This window comes from Lycorma delicatula, chromosome 6 (genome assembly GCF_047948215.1).
Source record: "Lycorma delicatula isolate Av1 chromosome 6, ASM4794821v1, whole genome shotgun sequence".
In the NCBI taxonomy this organism is placed as follows: Eukaryota; Metazoa; Arthropoda; class Insecta; order Hemiptera; family Fulgoridae; genus Lycorma; species Lycorma delicatula.
In genome coordinates this window covers 140,193,053-140,214,664 of record NC_134460.1, presented here as the reverse complement: position 1 = coordinate 140,214,664, position 21,612 = coordinate 140,193,053, and the positions used below count along the sequence as shown (strand labels likewise).

Here is a 21,612-nt window from a genome sequence, read left to right as displayed (position 1 = left end):
TTTACTGACATCTAAAAATCATGTTGAACGTTGCGTGATATTGGACTGCTACATGAATTATATAATGTTGAGTGGTTTACGCCACTGAACTTGACGTGAATTTCCGAATATGAGTATCTTACGACAAAAGATTGCAAAGGGTTAAATATTGTGGGTTTGAATTACAGTCGCTAGTCATGTTTCACAGATTGCAAAATTCATATCTCACAAGAAAAAAGTAAGCATAATTGAGTGTAAGCCTGTGATTGCTAGCATAAACTCTGGTGTGGTAAACGTGTATTATTTATTTTGAATAATTAACCAATGCTCATTATTGAGCATTACAATAATGCTCATTATTTTTTTAATTAAAAAATTAAATAACAAAACTAAACTTTTCTTAGTAATCTCTGATATTACCAAAATTTTATGGCGTTGGAATATTATTTAATATACAAACTGTCAAATTCTGGGACTGATTTCAAGGATTTAAGAAGGCTGTTTTATTTATATCATTACAAACTACCTATCTTTTTGTTTTAATTTTCAATGCCCAAAATCTATAATGATAATTCAAATTAATTTAGTAATATTTTAACGAGGATCAACATTTTTATTCTTATACGAGGGTCATTTAAATATAAACTGGAATTTGTTTACATAGGTTTATTGATATTAGATAAAATTACAAATAAATTACCTCCTTATTGTTCTTAGTTTCTTTCAACAGAGGTACATTTTATCTTCTGGAAGGTAGCTTCCGATCACCTCATCAAAAAAACAAGATGACTGCCTCACACTCTTGCACACATAATGCTCTACTGCAGCATTGTCTTTGAATCTTTCCCCTACTAAAGCTTCTTTCAGCAAACCAAACATGTAGAAATCACAGGGTGACAAGTCTGGACTGTACAGTGGGTGTTCAAGAGGTGTCCAATGAACTTTAGCGAGTTGCCAGTGTCAATTTGATGTGATAAGCAGTCCTAACACATTATCTAACTGTGACAGTATTATGTTACATTTACCATCCTTCAATCAGCAGTGCACTTTTTGAGTCCCAAAACACAGCTGCCAGAACTTTTCCAGCTGACAAGTGTTTCTTGGCCTTGATAGGTGTCCCCTCCCCAATTCTTACTTGTTCTCTTGAGTGTGGTAGACCCTTGTTTTGTCACATGTCACAATATGGTCCAAAAATATCTCTCCTTCTTCGTCAAAGCAATTCAGAAGCTGCTGACAGATGTCTTTCTGGATATTTCTCTTTGCCTGGGTGTGGCGGTCACCTTCCACAAGTTCACAAATTGTCTGAATGTTGTCACCTAGAGTAAAGTCAAAATTTCAGAGGATTTGAAGACCTATGTTTGTGAGAAATCAGATTATAATTTGTAACACGATTTGTAATTTATAACTGAGGATGGTACCTTCTACTCAGACATTCTGCTGCTGACATGGAAACATAATGCTCAGGTGTGGCTGATTGGTTGCTCCCCTCCAGAGATATCCAGCTAACTACCTACCTACCCCACCCCACCAAATTTACTGCTCTTACTCAGTCCACATGGCAAAATTCTAGTTTATATTTGAATGACCATTGTACTTTAAGAAAATTCACATAACCTTATGAAAAGTTAACTGAGACAGTTAGATTTTGTTTCACAAATGAAAAACTATTTCAAGATGTGAAAATACTCATCTTTTGTTTTAATGATATTTTTATTCAGAGGTTAATGAAAGAGATTTCACAGTGGTTGTAGCAATTCTATCTGTATGACCTTAAAAACTGGTAACTAAGAGACATTTCAAAGCTTAATGATTTTTTTCATATTCTAAGCTTAAGAATTTCATATTATAGATTATAATATTGTTTAAATTGTCTAATCTGCTATTTCAATTTTCAGTTATAAATATTAGAGGGGAATGTAAACAACAGATCATAAAAATTAAAAAAAAATTTTATTCATTCATTTAAAAAAAGTGATAATAATTAATGAATAATCATGACTATTAAATATAATGAAGAATTAGAAAAGATAACTGTAAAAACTGGATAATGAAATAAGTGTAACTTATTAAAAAAAAAGAAGTTTACAAAACCCTTTTCTGTGCTATTATTAACACTGCTTGTAGAGATAATTACTAGTAATAATCACAAATTACTCAATTCAAGTTTTTATTGTAAAATTATGTTAACACTTAATTCATCAATCCCGAACCTAATATAAATAGATTGTAAATAGACACATAAAAATTATCAACCACCATCTATAATGTAAGAGGTATATGCTCTTATGTAACAAAACAAATTCAGGTATATTACAATTTAAGAGAAAAAAAAGAAAATTTATCAAACTAGAACATACAGAACCGACAACTACAAGAATATAAACAATAATAAAATTTATGCATATATTATAAATTAACAACAAATTTATAGTACTAATTAAAAATACATCACAGTGTAAATATATTTTTATTTTATCTTTCTATAAATAATAAATAATCGAGTATGGTAACGTAATAACAATTAACCACATCTTTTCTGCATTTACAGTAATTTAATTATCACTATTATAAAACAACACGCATTCTTTTTTCACTGTTATTTTTTACTTATTCATTTATTTACTTAGACAGTAATCACCATTATTATCAACATAATGATTCATTTAAAATAATGAATCCTTTAACAATAACAATTAATTAATTAATCTAACTAAATAAGCTTATAACACAATAAGCAAAATTTACAGATATAATAATCATAATAATAATGGAACGTTTCAATACTGTAATAAGCGATTGGGCCTCACTCTTTTTATTTTTTCCATTCAAACTATATCATTATATTACAATATTTTTATTTTTATTACATATGAAAAAGATCAATCATCTTTCTTATCGGCCATGCCTTTTGGTGCACCATTTATGACAGCCACTTGTTTATTAGCTTCTTCTTCCATTTCTCCTGAGTAACCAAACTCATTTACACGTGTAAGATCAGTTTTATAAATCCATCTCTGATAAAGAAATATGAAGAATACAATATCTGTAAAGAAAAAAATAAGGGTAAATAGACTATTTGACAGTGTGAAAAATATTATCATAATTATTGATAACCACACAAATTATGGATTTAAAAAGGAATTTGCATTAAATCTGACTAAAAAATAATGGATTATTTATCAAAAAAAAAAATCAATTTTTTTTAGCTGTTGCCATGTGATCAAGAATGGTCTGGGGATTGGCTGAATCTGTGACAAAGTCACATCAGTAAATATGTCTGTCATTGATTACTGTTCCTTGGTGTCCTGTGACTTTGAAACTATTAATTAATATAATATCGAGTGATATTGTGCTATTTTAGGATAGAATACATTTTTGTATTCTATCCAATCATGGAAAGGGACTTCGTGAAAGCAAACAGCGGAAACCTGCCTAAAGGTTATGCTATTATGGTGGAGTTTTCTTTAAAAATAACCTCAATTTTTATGCTGCTGAGCTTAGAAATGTGAAAACAGCAATGTAAGTACCTTACCAACTTACATAGTAACCTATTATAAACCTGTTAAGGTGAAAAATGCAACTACAGCATAAATTTGGGTTGTTATGATGATGTAAAATATTGTATATTATGTCATTTATAAGGCAATTTCGTGTTTGTAGAAGTTTATTTTCCAGTCATTTTACATATTTTCCATATAAAATATGATCTTGGGTTAAGCTAAGAGCAGTAATGCACCTAAATAATCAGTTGGGCCTGACTCAGGACTCCCCTTAGGTAAGGCAACATTGAATTCTAACCTCAGACTGGTAAAAAGACCATACATAATCTAAATATTCTGTCTTTACAATGAAATACTCATTAATAATAATATGTTTACTTACATCGAAATGGTCTTTACAGAAGAAAACAGTTGAATTATACACTATATCATCAGCATTTCTGCAAGCAAGCTGTAACCACTTTTTGCACATTTTGGAACATATACAAATAGTTTTTCTGGTGTCTTTATTGATGTATTTGGGCACATTGGCATTACACACTATTTGTAACTTATTTTCTTGGGTAAATCATAGTAAAAAATAACACAAACAGCAGAATGCTAACTCAACTTGTGAATTTTGATGTTTATTTACTGACGCGTGATGTCACTGGAGCCACTGTGATGCTATATTGCTCAAGATCGTGTTTTGGCAGCTTTTTTAAATAGTGCATTTTTATTTATTACTTTTTGAAGAAATAAATAAAAGAATTAAGAGTAACTTCTTTTTGTGGGCTCGATAAACACCACTAAATAATCAGAGATGATTTCCAGAAACCAGTCAAATAGCATATTAGTGAAGTAATCAAATAAAATTAGGTAATTTAAAAAAATAAATATTGAATTATAAACAATAACATTAACATGTTTTCTGCATTTATAGTTATTTAACTTCTATTACAAAACAGTATAAGCCACACATTTTGCACTTTACTAAAGGAAAAAATTGAAGAGGAGAAATCCACACAACCAATTCTTAGTGACAATTTTTCCTGGAACTGATACATTTATTCTTTCTAACATGTTTAAAGTGAATTAAAATGGCCACTTGTATAAATCAAAACTTTTTCTCTATGATAAGGATATATCTAATCTTTAACTTACAAATATTTTTTTAAATAAAAAAGAAAAAATCCAAATTTTTATAACTAATGTGATAAAATTCTAAAAAAATCTTTACCATCTCTGAAACATCCAATTCTATACATTGTAGGCATCTTTATAACAAAAGCAAAAATATCATCAATAAAAGTGTTGAGGCACTTGTATGAAAGCATACGCCACGGCAGATGTGCAACTGATTTCAATTTATAATTAATAAATAACTGTGGTGTCATCATAATGAACCCTGCAAAAACAAAAAATCAAGCCAGTTTATGATTCACACACAAACAAATATGAATATAATTTTATTAAATACAGGTTCACAACTGAAAAGAAAAATAATATTAAATAATCAAACCCAAGTTTTAGGGCAGAGACTTATCTTTTTTTAAATTTTGAATGTCTCTGACAGATTTATTTTAGCAAAGCCCAACAAATCCATTTTTATATCAAATACAGGGCTGCACAATGTATGTTCTGTTTTTACGCGAAGAACAACCATTGATTAGTATCAATGAGCTAATTTCAACTTGATGGCTCAAAATCTTTGTAATATTCTGCATTAAAAATGAACAACCTTCCAGCATTAATTTTTTGTGCACGACTTCTTGGCTAAAATGAACCAACAATTTCTGGAAGAAGAATTTTTTTTTATGAAGAATGCTGACCTATTTTAAACTTTGATACTTGTTTTAAGATTGTTTACACACCTTTCTAGCTAGTAATGATCAATCATATCAAAGTAATTAATTTTTGTCCTTTTGTTTTAATTTGAATCTTTCTGCAAATGTACCTTTTTGTTTTCAGTGTCATTCTGGTCAACTGTAAATCTTTTTTGATCAGTTTCATAATGGCAGTGATGTAGTTGGTGGGCAATCATTTTTTCTTCTCTTAAAATGCACTTACCATTGAAAAAATGTTGGGCAAGTAAAGCCTGCATCTCTGTTATCCTCTGGTATATCTTCTACATAGGCGTCCTATGAATAGATTTCTTCTTTTTAAAGTATCCATATTAATTCTATTATATTTGCATTTAATTAATGAAATTGTCAAAGAGAAGATGAACACAGTTAATCATTAAAGAGAGGAATCAGCATGAGGTGTCTGAAATAAAATTCACAAGGCAAAAAAATATTTATATTCTTTTTGAAATGATTTTAGGTAGGTTTCATACGAAAGCTACCTATTGTAATGGGTACCATGATTTGACTTCCAGAAAATTTTGTCATATCTTTGCATTTCACATCTCCCAGACCTCAAAACCACTGTCAGCTCAACTGTTTATATATATATTTCATTTTCTTGTGGTCATGATAACTGCAGTAATTTTGCACCAATCACTCCTTAAAAATAACTCGTCCCAAAATCTCAGTCGAGTTTGTTAACGGCCAAAATCGGACCATGGGGGTGGAAATAAGGTGGCTTTTTCGATAAAACAAAATATTGCTATAACTTTTTTATTAAGTAAAATATTGAATTCGTTTAAAGTTCCTACGACTATTTGGATAAAGGCCTAAAACTTATCTACATAAATCTTTTTTATATCACCAACCATTGGACTTGGAAGTTGAAAAAGCGTGGTTTCAAAGACAAAAAACAATCAACCTCCCTTAATAGGCACAGTATCGAATTGGTTTAAAGTGGTTATCAGTGCGCTAAACATTATCTAAAAGTTTTGTCTGTAACAATTTTTGATATGACCAACCCTTACGGTAAGGGATGACCAAAATGTTGCTGGAATTGTAAGAAGATGGAGCTTGTTGTATGCTAAACACATGAAACCTTTTTCACATGTAACCATTATCGTATTGAGTAAATTTGAATTTTTTTTTAACTTTAAGGTGGAAATCTTTTTTATTCCCTACTTAGCACCGGTGAAATCTACCTCCGCTTTCTGGCATGCCGAAAGGGATTTTTTTATATTGTATTACGTTTTATCATTTTAATGTGACAGTCTAGAAACTTGTATATAAAATGTAATTTTAAAATTTTATGATTAAAGTATGTTAGCCACATTAACATAAATTTTATTACTTAGTTATCACATTAAGACACAATTAGTGTATTATACTTTGGTCTTAAGATTCCAACAGTCTAACTGTATTTATTCTACTATTTCTTATTACTGAAACATTTCAAACGATAAATCAATTACAAACTAAAATTACAATTTCAAAAATATTTTTAGGTAAAAACTCACCAAATGTAAGTAAGAAACCGTAAAGCATATTTAATACCCATGAGTACCATCCTTTGTGTTCTTGGTATAATAATGAATAAACAGCATATCCAATTAACAATGGATACAAAGCCCATGAGAGATATTTAAATGCCAACTGGTCATATTGTTTGGTACTAGATTCAACATATGATCCTTTATCAGTAAATTTAACACGAGGTAAAAATCCGAGAATCTTATTCTCTCTATCCAAGTTGATATCAACCACCTGAATACAAAAAAATATTACATGAAATAAATATAAAATACCATAACATATACCATATACATACCATAAAATTTTAATAATTTTTATTTCAAACTATTTTAATAGCTGTTTAATATAAAAAGATAAAACTGTACTTTTTAAGTATAGAATATAATTAATTATTATTATCAGCTACACATTATAGACTTATATTTCTGCCAATTCTTAAATCTTTTATCACAGTTTACAAACAATATCACTATTGTAAGTAAATAATTCTGCTATTTTAACAAATGCTAACAAATAGTGTACTGAAATAACAAATTGTATTATTTGCATACATTTTATGTTTAATGAATTTTGATTTGGAAAGTTGGCATTAAATTGATTGGTTAGGAACAGAAATAGGGAGGAGCTTTACCTTAGTAGTCATCTCAGCCACTAGCTTGGCTTTGACAGTTCTACAGGCACACAGGTTCACTGCCTCACTACTATAGAAGGAACCAGAGTGGGACTAGGAAAGCAGCACAATTAACCCATATTCAAACTGAAAATTTGAACTGTTCTGAGTATTTCTATCGGAATAAAACAGATTTTTGTAATTAAAAGAATTTTTTTCAAATGAAAGAAAATAATTTTCATAAATAAAACAATACTTTTTTAAAATTATTTTATTTGTCAACTTAAGATTCTTGTTATAACAGGATACAGGAATTTCAATTAAGTTATAAGAAATTTGTTTTCCTACGTTTAATATAGCACCTTATGTTACATGTTGCAAGAATTTATGACTGTTTAATAGAACACAACCTCTCCAGTCTTTGAAAACCCTAAATACAATTCGATTTGTAAGTTTAAATAGGACCAGGTGATCATGAGTACAACTGAGAACACAGCTATAACTGTTATAACTATAAGTAGAGGAAATCTATTAAAAATAAAATATGGGCACTTTTATAGATTGTACAACTAGAAAACAATCTTATAACAAAAGAGATACTATCATGATATTTTTTCCTAATTTAAATTTAATACATAAATACATACCTTATTGATTTTCCAAAGTTCAATAGCTAAACTAAAGAAACAGCTGATTCTAATGAGCATATTAGCATCATTATCCAACACAAACAGCAATATAACAACAGACTGGAATACGTTGAAAAACACCATTCTGACTGATAATCCTTCTAATGACTTTCTGTTATTCCAAAACTGGATATCTGTAAACAAACATTCAATACAGTGATTATATTAAAATTTACAGCAATTCAAAATTTAACTTATAACTAATATGGGATAGTGATATCAGCATGTATTTATAATACAGGACCTGCATGCTAAGTTTTACATACGCAAAAGAAGAAGTTAATTTTACCTCTACACAAGTAAAATGTACACAAATAAAGTAGTCATTCAATGCATTGTAAGAAATGAATATATAATTGTGGGAAAATAAAATGTTTAGTAAGTCACAGTTATAGATCTCAGATGCAACAATTCAAATGAAGCTACCAGGATACTGAATTATGACATTTGTAATAAACTGTGACATTTTAAACATTTTTTTTTCAATCACAGTTCAGTGAACAGTTATCTATTATTGGTATCTGTTCGGTAAACAGTTTGCTATTTTGAACTATAACTGACTAGAAAAAACTGATATGAGCATAAGTTGATGTAAAACCATTTTACTACATATGTATTACACAGCAACATATGTATTTTCTAGATGATGATGATGCTATACTTTAATAATTTAAACTACTTCTTTAAATAGAAGATCTCAAAAAAACCCTCAATCTTGAAAACCTTAAATGTGGTTACTACTTATTTCAACAAAAAATTAAAACCAAAACTTCAGGATGAGCTGACAATGGAGATATATATCACAAGCAGAACACTAGAATAACTTTTTTTAATTTTCAGAATCAAGAAACTGATGATACCACCTGCATTCTGACCACCTGCACCGAAAGTAGGACTGATGTCTTTATTTTTTATTGTTGACTACACAATCTTATTAGTTCAATTTTATCAAGTACTAGGCATGTTAAGTTCTGTTTTGAATAAAGGTGTTCAACATTTGTAAAGCTGAACTTTATAGTCAATAATTATTACATAAAATTATGAAAAAATAAAAATCACAAAGTATTCGCATTATCAACTCATTTTTGGTCAGAAGTTAGATAAATTAATGTTATACATTAAACTGAGTGGAACATTTGTATGTAAGTAAATTTTGATAAACTGCAATATTTTTAGAAAACTAACTTTTGTGCAAGGTAAAAATAAAATTGCATAAAAGCTCCTTGAATATAATCTTTAACAAAAATTTGAAATCGCCTGTAATTGGTTTAAGGTAGAAAGTTTTGTGACTTATCACTAAACTGGTGTACTTAAAAGACTGAAAAACTAAACGTTATAATATACTGTGATCAAATGATAGGAAGAGAATTATCATTAAATATTACACGAACTATTGCTAAAACAAACACAAAATTAATAAAAGAATATGTAGCAAAAAGTAAACAAAAAGAACAGACCACCTTATAACAGAAAGAAAAAAACAACACCAAACTAAAAAATCAATCGGCAGGGATTAATTGGTTTCATCTGTCTGTAATAAAAAACTTGTGTTTTTGACTGTGGAATAAAATTTCACAAATCAGAAATTTACAACTAAATACTGAATGAAAGCATCAAGTGGAAATACAAACCATTTTTAAACGCTAGAAGTTCAAAAACACTATGTAATATTGAAACTATAACAGTAGCTGCAAGAAGGTATGGTGACGTGTCAAGTAATGCTTCCTTAATAGAATCTTGGTCTTCATCCTCAGTGTCCTCTTGGAATAAACCAGATGTCCACTTACTTCTCATTGTTTGTGCTGAATATATCTGCCAACGGAACAGTGATAAAGGCTGATATGTTAACCGCAAGTCCAGTGTTCTGTAAAATAAATTTATACAGGAACCATTTTAATGATACAGAGAAATATTACAAATTTAAAAAAGCGTGAAAAATTAAGTCTTTTCCAAATCATAATGCCCAATTTGCATTAAGGATTTTCATTCTGGGTAGAAAATAGATCCAGTTTTAAAGAAACACCAGATGGATATCTTATATCTCATGTAATACTTTCTCCTAGTGAACCAGAATATTTTTGATATAATTTACTCCATCTGTATCTACAACTGATCTGTGATTGAGATATAGCTGCAGCATAACTGTCAATTCACAATAAATCTTGACAAAGAACTTTTTAATTACAAGTCATCATGTATGAAAATGATCATCCACTTTCTGTTTAACAATATAGAGAGTTGAATATGACAAAACACAACTATTTAATACTTTTCAAGATAAACTAGTCAGTCTAGCATTCTTTAAGGAACCAGATTTTATATTACCTGCATAATTTGCTTTTATTTATTTTTGAAATTTATAAAAGTTTTGGTCAGTTATACTTTCAATTCTGAAGGAGGAAGGTCAGGACTTTAAGGAGGATGAGGAAGGAGCTCCCAAGCCACTTTTCCAATAGTTTCCAGAGTCAGCTGTACTGTATGAGGTTGAATGTTGTCTTAAGAAGCACGCCTTTCCTCATCATTCCAGACATTTCCTCTTCAATGCGGGCTTGACTTTGTTCTCAACTGTGACTGAGTAGTATGGGCTGTTGATAGTGCATTACTCCTAGTAATCACAGAAATTAAGACATTCCAAAAGATGGTTAACATGACAATTACCAGCCAATGGTTGTGTTTTGAATTTCTTAGAGGCGTTTCAGGGTTTCCACTGTATGCTTTGATGCTTGGACTCCGGTTCAAAATAATATATCCAAGTTTCATCACAGGTTGAAATCCTGTCCAAAAATGTGTCGCCTTCGGTATTGAAATGATTTTTGATGTGAAATCTCGGCTTTGTGATAATGTTAAGCTCTCTGGGAACTCACCTTGCACAAGTCTTACAGTAGTTCAGTTTATTTTGAATGATGGAATGAGTTGTGCCAACAATTACTCGACATTTTCAGCTATTTGTTCAACTGTAAGTTATCGGTCGTCTTGGATAAGTGAATCAATATGGGGATCTAACACCGAGGTTGACAGTGTTACTAGACGCTTGGAACGGTGGCTCGTCGATCACTTTTTTATTTTTACTTTCCCCACAGGTAAAACTCACACAATTCATGCAACTATTACCATATTGTTTGTACATACAAGAAAATATTTCTGACGATTGTACACTTTTCAAAAGTAAAAATCAGATAGAATGCTGTTCTTCAAAAGTACTTTTTTCGAGTTGACATGCCATCGAAACTAAGACCTTTAAAGGCTATGTTTACGTAAATATTAATCGAACAGCTGACTAACACTCTTTGCAAGGTGGCCAAATAACAACTACAAAAGTTTCAATTGCCTGCATTAAGCGTTTCTTTCACTAAAAATGTTTGTTTAATTATTGAACGACCCTTTTATGTAGGAAATTCCAAAACTCTATTTTTAATTAAGAGGTGATATCATTTCTTTGGTAAACAAAAGGTATGTTTTTTTATGTAAATACCATTTTGATATACATGCTGCAGTGTGGCTGTCACCATTTCATGGATTTGCACTAACTACATCTATGGCAAGCTACAGACACCATGTGTTTGTTAGGCTTTGTTTACAGTTTTTTGTGCATGTTTAAAATGTCAATGACTACAGATAGTGCCACCTATTGTGAAATACATGCTGTAATTCATCTCTTAAAAGTAAGAGGTACAAAAGCGACCAAAAATTCATCATCAGCTTAGTGAAGTGTGTGGGGATATCCGATGGAATAGTAGAAGAAATGGGTTGGGCATTTAAAGAGGACGTACAAACATACACAATGTAGCATAGAGTGGGTGATTCATCTGCTATTACTAATAACCTGGTGCAAAGAGTTAGTGGAAAGTCCATAAGAAGAATAAACTGTTTATGATTTTATCACTATGTAATGAATTTCCTTTATTTCACGAAAAGCTCTCTATAAAACTGTATCAGTACGCTTAAATTATCCAAAGTTGTGCTAACGCTGGATAAAAACAAAATCAGACCGAATTGAACAAAAACAAATGTTTGGCCAGTGCTTTATATTTTCTCACTAGACACAGCAATGAAGGTGATCCATTTATAAACCCCAAATAAAAAAAAAACAGTCCATGGAATGGAGACATGCAACATCTCTCAACGAAGTGAAGTTCAAGCAAATAATGTCAGCCCAGAAAATCAAATCATTCTGTAACAAAATGGTACTTACAAAAAAAAAAAAAACATTGCCTTGTACTTCAAATGAAGATACAAACATGGTTAAAATTTCAATTTTGTAGCGCTGTTCAATTAATTTAATAACGATATTTATTTAAGTTCCGATAAAATAGATTACACTATTAACAGTAAAACATACACCAAATTGAAAAATTGTACATAAATTAAAATAAAATTATTAAACCAAAATCCCTTAATAAAGGGCTTTTGTAATTTACAATGGAATAATTAAATTTACTACAATCACAATTTATAGATGCAACATTAATATAAATGATAAATTTAGATGATACTTGTGTGAAAAATTAAGTCATCACCTATCTAAAAAATTGTGGTACAATAAAATTCTCAATTAAAATAAAATTCAGTCTTTTTCTAAATTTCATTCATGAGAATCGTGTAACTATTTCTTATAGAATATGATTTAATAATAAATAACACTGTCCAACAAGGAATTTTTTTTTAATGTTTCATTCACTTCACGAGTCAAATCTTACTAATTTTGGGTTGAGAAAAACGAATATGAGAAATTTTTATTAGCTCTAGTTTCTGTGATATACAATTGGTGGAAGTATTTTATTTTAATGGATTAAGAGAACAATACATTTTAATAATATATACAAACAACATAGAAAGTCCATTTCACATTTTTTTAATGACAGTTACATTCTAAGAGCTCTTAATTGATGGAAGAATACCTAGCAGGTGGTTGGGTCTGAAGAGAATCATGTGGTGGCTTCATGAAATTGTTATCTTTTGGCTTTCCTCTTGTGAGTTTCGAAGCATCTGTACACACAGACCAGCAGTAATCTGCAAGCATTGCTTCATCCTAACGACCCTGATATCTTTGTTCCATTACAGGAACATCCTGATGGAATCTTTCTCAGTGTTCATCACTGACAACTCCACAACTAAGGGACATATTGCATCCACGTTAATGGTATCATTGCGGAAGTACAGTCACTGACTGACTGTAGTTTTCATCTCTTTTGTTGCCTAAAAATCCATTAATGACTCCCTTTAAGACATCCTAAGCTTCTTCTCACCCCTCCAAAATTCGGTCAAACACAGGATCCTTTAAAGTTGTTGAATTTGTGGCCCAACAAAAATATAGGAAATTTGTCTCTTAAGTACTTAAATGCTTGTCCTTCTCGGTTTATACTTTTGACAAAATCTTTCATCAATCCAAGCTTTATATGAAGAGGTGGAGAAAGAACATCTTTTGGGTCCACAAGAGGCTTGGCAACGACATTTTTCTCGCTAGAGTTAAGACTTCTTGCAGGCCAGTCTGCTTGAACATAATGTGATTTCCTATCCCTACTGTTCTATATACATAAAAAGCAGCAGTATTTGTGTACCCCAGTTGCATTCCTAAGAGTACAGCGATGATTTTTAGATCTCCACATTTTTAGTTTCCACTTGTGTTCAGCATATTTGATGTCAGTCTATGAGGATTGGCATGTTTGCATAAGTCTCCTTCATGTGAACTGCATGACTAACCAGAATAGAAGGAACAGACAACTGTCTGTTCCTTCTATTCTGGTCGTTGTGAAGTAATACAGCTTTCAAATAAGCTTGGAGGAGTCTCCAAGCCTCCATCAGTTGGATCATGATTTAAATTCAAACATTTCATCAAGCCATTAATGTTGCAGCAAACAACAAGATTGTTTTTATTTGAAAAAAGAAAGCAGATCCCTATGACGATATTTGTATTGTGAGACCCTGACATCACATTGAAAAAGATTCCATTGCTGTAGTCTTGACCCTAGAAGTTCTGCCTTCTCCTTTGATAAATGAAGGTCTCGAATGAGATCACTCAATTCCACCTGATTCATGTCTGTGTGGTTTATCATCTTTTTTGTCAAAATCAGTCATTGGATGAGGAAGACTTATTATTGGGTTCTTCTTCTTCCACACTGTCTTCATTTTCTACTTCAAGCTCATAATTTTGGAGTGGAGTAGGAACTGATAAAACTATCAGAATGTGGTATAGGTCGAATAGCAGATGGAAGATTAGGGTACTGAACTGTTTTTTTTTCTTCATTGAGAATCCTGCCTTTATAGGTGGAGTCAAACATAAATAGTAGTTATCTGTATGGTTTGTAGGCTCCTACCAAACCATAGGCACAGCCAAAGCCAAAGATCTTTTTTTATTTTTCAGCCATTCTCATAGTATAACTGAACAAGAGTTGGAACATATATATGAAGCCCATGACTTATTTTGGTCTCCTACCTTCATAACAAAATAATGCTGATAGGCAGTCTTCATAAGAGGTGTCAGATTGCATTTCTGTGATGAAAATGTTATTTCATCACAAATGTAACAAAAATTATTCACTGAATTTACACATTTTCGTGGCATTTTGATTTAACATATTTTTCACTTAAAAAGCACTCAAAAACCAGAAATTCTGCACTAATTACCACACAAACAATATGAAACTCACAATCACAGCAACAGTAATAATGTTTATAACAGCTGCGGAACATTGTGTTTTGTCATTTAACAGGTATGACAAAATTACTCCTAAACTAAAAATGTAGATTGGGTAAAAAATGACATGTCATTATCTCCAAATCAAGAGCTAATCGGTCATTTTTATAGTGATTTTTGAATTCAGCAGATAGAAATACGCAAGAATAAACCATTTTTGAGCCCAAAAACATTTTCATTATTGAAACTGGTCACTTGAAAATGCAATTATTAGAATAAATTTATACATAAAACCACCTAAAATTTCAATAAAACATTATTAAATGAATCATCTAGATTTATCCAGTTGTTCTTGAATTTTACGTAAACTTACAGTTTACTGCTGTATATATATGTACTGATAAACAAACATAAATATAAAAACTGGATTTATTTAAAAAGATTTCTTACTTGGTAGTTTCATTAATAGGTTGATAATCGCGTATCATATTCCAGAATTCATTGAAATATACAGGTGGCTTATACTGTTCTCCATTAGAAGTAAACTCAAAATCTGAAAAACAAAATACCATAAATTAATTTTATATTAAACTCATTTCAAACATTTTCAGTTGAAAAATAAAAGTATATTTTTATATTAATATATCCTTATGCAAGAGTTATGTAACATATAGCAAAAAAACAGTAAATAATCTTGTCATTATACCTCTATTAATACTGAACTATGCCTATCTGTTCATAGCTTGACTGGAACTGGTCTACAGAAACAAGAGATGTTATTTTATTATGATTAAGACAGCTTTTTCCAGCGTACAGGCCTTGCAATTCACAGAATAAATTGCACTACCTGATTTAAAGTGCCTCCAAAGATTTTGAAAAAGCTGCAATATGTTTAAGAACCTGTCATAATAACAAATTAAAACATGTACTTGTAAAAAATTACAAGGCGATGATGGATGTATATTCTGTATCTGAATGTTGGCCAGCAGCTGATGCTCTCTCAATGTCAGGAAAAGGATTACAATGAGGTGTATATATATATATATATATATATATATATATATATGATCTCATTGTTATGAAAATGAAACCCTTGTTGGCAAAAACTCAATCATTCTAGGCATTATTTTAAGCAAGTTATAATGCAATAAGTCTTTGTGTAAATGTGTAAAATAATGATATCTGTCTTTTAGCCAAAATGCCTAATGGACATTTTATGAAACATTAAAATAAATAAAAAAGTTTTAAGAAGCATATGTACTAAATTTAACACAACTCATTACATATTTTTTGAAAGGTACTGTAATCTTGATAAAAACTAAATAAGAAAAATACAAACAAACTGTAAGAGCCCATTCTCAAGAATGGTTTGTGTATTTCAGGTACATCTGTATATAAAAGAAATAAAGTTTGTATACTCTTTCGGAATACAGAAAAACCAGGAATTAATTATAAAACCAGTCTGTATTAACATTAGTGAACCTAGAGTATTTTGATAAGTTTGATCTACAAATATCCGCTGTTGAGTATCTTATACCCTCATTACATAAATAATTAAACCCGCAAAGCTTAAACTCAGGTGATTTTAGTGATCTGGTTGTACAAGTATAAAGTAGTGGTCAGTAAACTAACAATCGTACCCAAAATTTTCATAGAGCATCTGAGATAAAAGCCAAAATAAAAGTCTGATCTTTCTAAGCATTTGAAAATTTTATGTTAATTCAATATTCTTGAGGAATAACACAAGTGAAAGTGTCTTCTTGCAAGGTGACCTATCATAATAAACCTTGTGCTTTTTCTTCACTAAAATTTATACATCTAGGTAGTAAACTTGAAACATAAAAAACCTCTGTTTTAGAAAGCTATCTTTGCTTTTTATCACAAAAGTTCTCAGGTTTAAATATCAAAGTCTGACCAGTCTTAGTACTTTGTCACATACTACAGAATCCATTTAACATGAAAAGAGGATAGGGTAATCTATAAATTGGGTATGAAACTAGTTTCCAATGTGAATAACTAAAAAGAAATGTGGGGACAATTAAAAATAAATACTTAGAATATTTAGATTTACTGCAAGGGAAAATTTCATTTGCTATAAATAAAATATTACTGTGAAAACAGTCATTGTGTAGGGTATTATCAAAACACAGCAACCGACAGGGACTAATTCTAGAATATGGGTAAAAGTGTTAAGAATGCAAAGCAATATTATGATTTAAAATATATCTTTTCATTTTTAGAAAAATAGGCTTGTAGATTAGCCAATTGAGAGAGAAATTCAAATTTACCACCATGGCAGGGAGCTGGAAGCATATATTATATGCAGCCATCTCCCAACGGTGTCATGCATATGTTAAAAGCATAACTGCATTTGACTACAGAAATGATTGGTTTTTATCCTATTTGTTCTTCTACTTTTCCATGAACCAACATGCTCTATTTTCAGACTACAGTCTTGTTAAACAAAGTTTATGTATTCTAATTTTATACAGAAAAGGAATTTTTACATTGGACACAACTGCAGCAGTAAAATACTTTGCTTAAATATAATTTTGTATAAAAAAAGTATTGTGCTATTGCAAATGAATGATAAAAATTGTTTAATTATTTATGTATAATTAGGACCCATAAACTAAAGTAATACTATTGCAATCATTTTTATTCTGTTTTTAAATTAAGCTTGAAAATCTCGTTAACTAAAATGATTCCATCTGTTTTACCTACACATATTTTTCCATAATTTTAAATGTCTAGAAGTACTAAATTAAAATTAAAAAAGAAAGAAGAATAAATTAAATATACAAACATTCATTAAGAGGAGGTGGAATTGATCCTTGAACCCAGTTGGTCTGATCTGTTACTAAATTGATGGTTAAGTTTGGGTGCCAATGCGATACAATTTCTGTCTGAAGAGTTTCTGCTTTCTAAAAAGAAAAAGAAAAAACAAATATAAAGAAATTTAATAAGTAAATAACTACAACTGACATGATAATTTACGAAAATTTTACCATATGTATTTACTTCTGCAAATAACAAACTACAATAAAAGAATTTAATAAAAATGTACTTAAACTATATTAAAAGACAAAGTTCAATTTAAGGAGTAATTCCACTGAAAATATATTTATCTATTTTCCTTAATCATTAAAAATATCAAAAAGTTACAAAGAAATTTAACAGACCCTTCACGAAGAGTTCCATCAAATAAGGAGAATAAGAATATTATATTCATTTTATTACAACATAAAAAAAAAATATAGTGTGATATTGCATTTTTTATAGCACAATATATTAACTTAAAGAATAGTTATAATCACAGAATCCCTTTAATAGTTGTAAATCACCACCAATTATTTAAATGGAATTAAACGAAAACAGACTACAAAAAATCTGCTTTTCCTATACAAACACTTTATGGAATTTGCTGATTATATTGCTTCATATCTAATAGGTCTCATGGTTAACAAAACAATATATTTGTTGATTCATTACTGCCAACGAAAAATAAGACTACTTACATCAGGAAAAGATAAAGATTATATGAGCATTTTCAGCTCTACAAAGTAATTTTTCCAAAATAATTATTAGTTTTTGTTAATTTTTTTCTATAAAGTTTCATCAAAAAACTAAAAAAAAAAAAATCTATAATGAGTAACCAACAGAGATTGTGATATGAGTTTTTTACTCTGTACACAGTAGGTATGAAAAAATCCCGAACTAAATTTCTGCAGTTGGTACAGGTAGCAGCGCCATTTCTTGAACAACCAAGGAACTATGTAGAACGATGTCTGATGAGTGTGTGTACAAAATTTCATCATGCTTCATCAATCCAGTCTCAAATTATATTCGGCCATGTACATTGTGTTCATGTGACCTTGTGACATGAACAGAGAAGCATGATAGAATTTTGTGTTCAGACTTCAAAAATCTTTCGTTGAAACTTATTCTGTGACAAAGCAAGCAATCAGTGATGAAGCTGTATCTTGTACTACAACATACACATGGTGGAAGCAATTTAGAGACAGCAGAAAGTCATTGGATGACGACAAACAAAGTGGGAGGCTGTCAACAACTGTTCATGACGAAAACGTTGCGAAAGTGCACGCTTCTGCTTAAACAACCTATCTTATACTTCAGGCCATAGCAGAAGAGCTAAACATCAGTAAAGACGCGATATATACAATTCTAACAGAAAAAAGAACCGCCGAAAGCTGTGCTCTTGTTTCGTTCCACACTTCGTGATTGAAGAACAAAAACAGGTGCGTCTTTCTTGTACTCAAGACTTCATTGAAACTGCCAACAGTGACCCAAATTTTTTGGAAACAATTAAAACTGGGGATGAAAGCTGGTGCTTCAAGTATGATCTGCAAACAAAGTGACAATCTGCTGCTTGGTTGAGTCCTGGAGCACAAAGACTGGCAAAAGTCAGGCGGCAAAAATCAAGAGTGAAAACGATGTTGATTGCATTCTTCGACTCAAAGGGCCTGATTCATCATGAATTTGTCACAACTGGTCAAACCATGAATTCTAAATTCTATTTGGAAGTAACGAAATGCCTGATGCGTCACATTCGTTGAATCTGGCTCGAGTACCGGGATCCGAGCAGTTGAACTCTTGCATGACAATGCCCCGGCATACATGTTAACAGTTTTAACACATTACTACACTGCAAATCAAATTACAATCTCATCCTACCTGCCCTATTCACCCAACTTGGCTTCAGTCTATTTTCTGTTCCTGAAACTCATGTTGAAGATGAAAGGTCGCTTTTTTGATGACATTCCGGCCATCCGAAGAATTTGCACCAAACAGTTGAAGGTGATCCCACAAAGTGATTTCTACAGAATGCTTGACAAACTCTACTGGGGTTGCAATGAGTGTACAACTAGAGAATGGTTCTATGTAGAGGGCTGATGTGAGTAAATTTCTTTATCTTTAAATCAGTAATTTTATTTAATTTAGTTTGGGAACTTTTCAGATATGCTGTATTTTGACTGGCCAGTCAGTGAATAGAAATATTTTTGAATAAACTTTTTTGCCTTGATTTCTTTTAATTTAGGATTTGCAGTATGTTTTTCATGATGTGTGGAAAACAAAAGTGACCAAACTTGAAGGATCCCCGCTTTTTAATCGTACAATACAGACTACTGTTAACTAGACTCGATTGCCATTATTTTGTTTAATGTATTTATAATGCTATTCATAGCAATATTTATATTTACTATTTACAGTAATATTTATAAACAGAATGGGGTTTTTTAACAGTTTTATATAAAATGATGACGCAACTGTTGGTGAGTACAAGATACTGAAGTTTGAATTATATATCATACATCTGCAGCAAATCAGGAATACTTTTATTATGCATCAACATGACAGTGAATAGGTTAGGAAAAAACCAGTGGGGTAATGAAAGAACAAAAGTATCAATGTTTTACAACACAATCTATTCTGATAAATACCTGTCGATTGATATTTTTTTCTAAATTCTGATGATAAAAGTTATTGTTTAATATTTATAATAAACTTGTTCATCCTATACACATAAAATAATTGTTAAAGAATTTAAAAAAAAAATTATATTTAAGAAATATGTTGAAGCACAAAAACTCAATTTTATAAAAAAAAGTTAACATAAATTACCATAACTTCTTCAGGTGTTGCAGCAGTTTCACCAGTTAATAAATTCTGTGTTTTTGTAAACCTTAATTTTTTAAAACGATTCAATTGTTTAGTGGCTTTTGTAACGTACTTTCCTGAAAGTTTTAGTTTTTCTGGCTTTTTAGAATTTCCTTCACGCTTTATTATAAAAACATGTAAATAAAGAGATCCATTGTTCCGAACATTCTGAAATGAAAGAAAAGTATGTAAAAATGAAAAATGAGTGACTTCAAACGTCAAACCATTCAATACATAAATGAGATATTTACTGTTTAATTTCTTAATGATAAGTCTTTTCACTTTTACATTTTACATTCACAGGTAATTGTGGAGAATGTTAAATTTGTTAGTTTTCATTGCCCAAACAACTACACATAGTTGGTGCAATCCGAAAACCATAAATTACATAATTCTTCATTACAATTAAACTAAAAATATATATAATTTTGTAAAAAAGTAAATATATTGAATGTAATAGCATTCAAAGACGAACAAATTTAAAAGAGTCTTAAAGAGACCCCAAAATGTAAAACAAGTTGAGAGTAAAATATCTTAATTTAAAATAAAATCAGTGTTACATCTAATCATCTTGTTTAGATATAAACACTGTAATGATCATGGAATTGTAAAAATACGATAAAATACAATTGGTAACTGCTGGTATAGTAATAAAAACTTGTATTCTTAGTGGATTTGTAGATTTTGGTAGACATGTAGTTTTGTGTAGCTTGCAATTTCTGTACAGTACAGTATGTTTGGGAATTAGACTGTTTACTGTAGTCAAATACTAAACAGTTTAAATTAAATTCTTTTTTTTTCATGTTAGGAAAAATATCTCTTTAAACACAACATTTTACACAGACATTATATAAAATAATGACATTACCCCATGGTAGCACTTTTGCTGTTTACAACATCATCTTCAGTCTTCTTATATGTAAAACATATAAATCTATCTCTTTATTGCTACTGAATACCTCTAAAATTTATGTACTCTGTAAGAATTCTTTTTTATTATTAAATTCTCAGCTACATTAGAAAAATTTCAACTTTTATAAACAATATTTATTAGAAGAATTTAATTTTTTCAATGTATTTTCCTTTTTAGTCATAAATCACCAATATATAAAATGTAAAGCACTGTAATATTGACACCACACTAACATTTTATGGGTAATTT

At 30.2% G+C, this 21,612-nt stretch overlaps 1 protein-coding gene across 1 annotated transcript in view; it reads right to left on the bottom strand.

Annotated features, from left to right (window-relative positions):
* Positions 1-1,910: 1,910 nt before the first annotated feature.
* LOC142326294 (putative lipid scramblase CLPTM1) overlaps positions 1,911-21,612 on the bottom strand; it is a 42,868-nt gene continuing 23,166 nt past the window's right edge. The window contains exons 4-11 of the mRNA XM_075368662.1: positions 20,415-20,618; positions 17,578-17,695; positions 15,222-15,324; positions 9,769-10,001; positions 8,096-8,271; positions 6,823-7,069; positions 4,699-4,866; positions 1,911-3,022 (exon numbers count right to left, since the gene is read on the bottom strand). Coding sequence (XP_075224777.1) covers positions 2,859-3,022; positions 4,699-4,866; positions 6,823-7,069; positions 8,096-8,271; positions 9,769-10,001; positions 15,222-15,324; positions 17,578-17,695; positions 20,415-20,618 — 1,413 coding nt within the window. The 3' untranslated portion in view covers positions 1,911-2,858. The remainder of the gene's footprint in view (positions 3,023-4,698; positions 4,867-6,822; positions 7,070-8,095; positions 8,272-9,768; positions 10,002-15,221; positions 15,325-17,577; positions 17,696-20,414; positions 20,619-21,612) is intronic.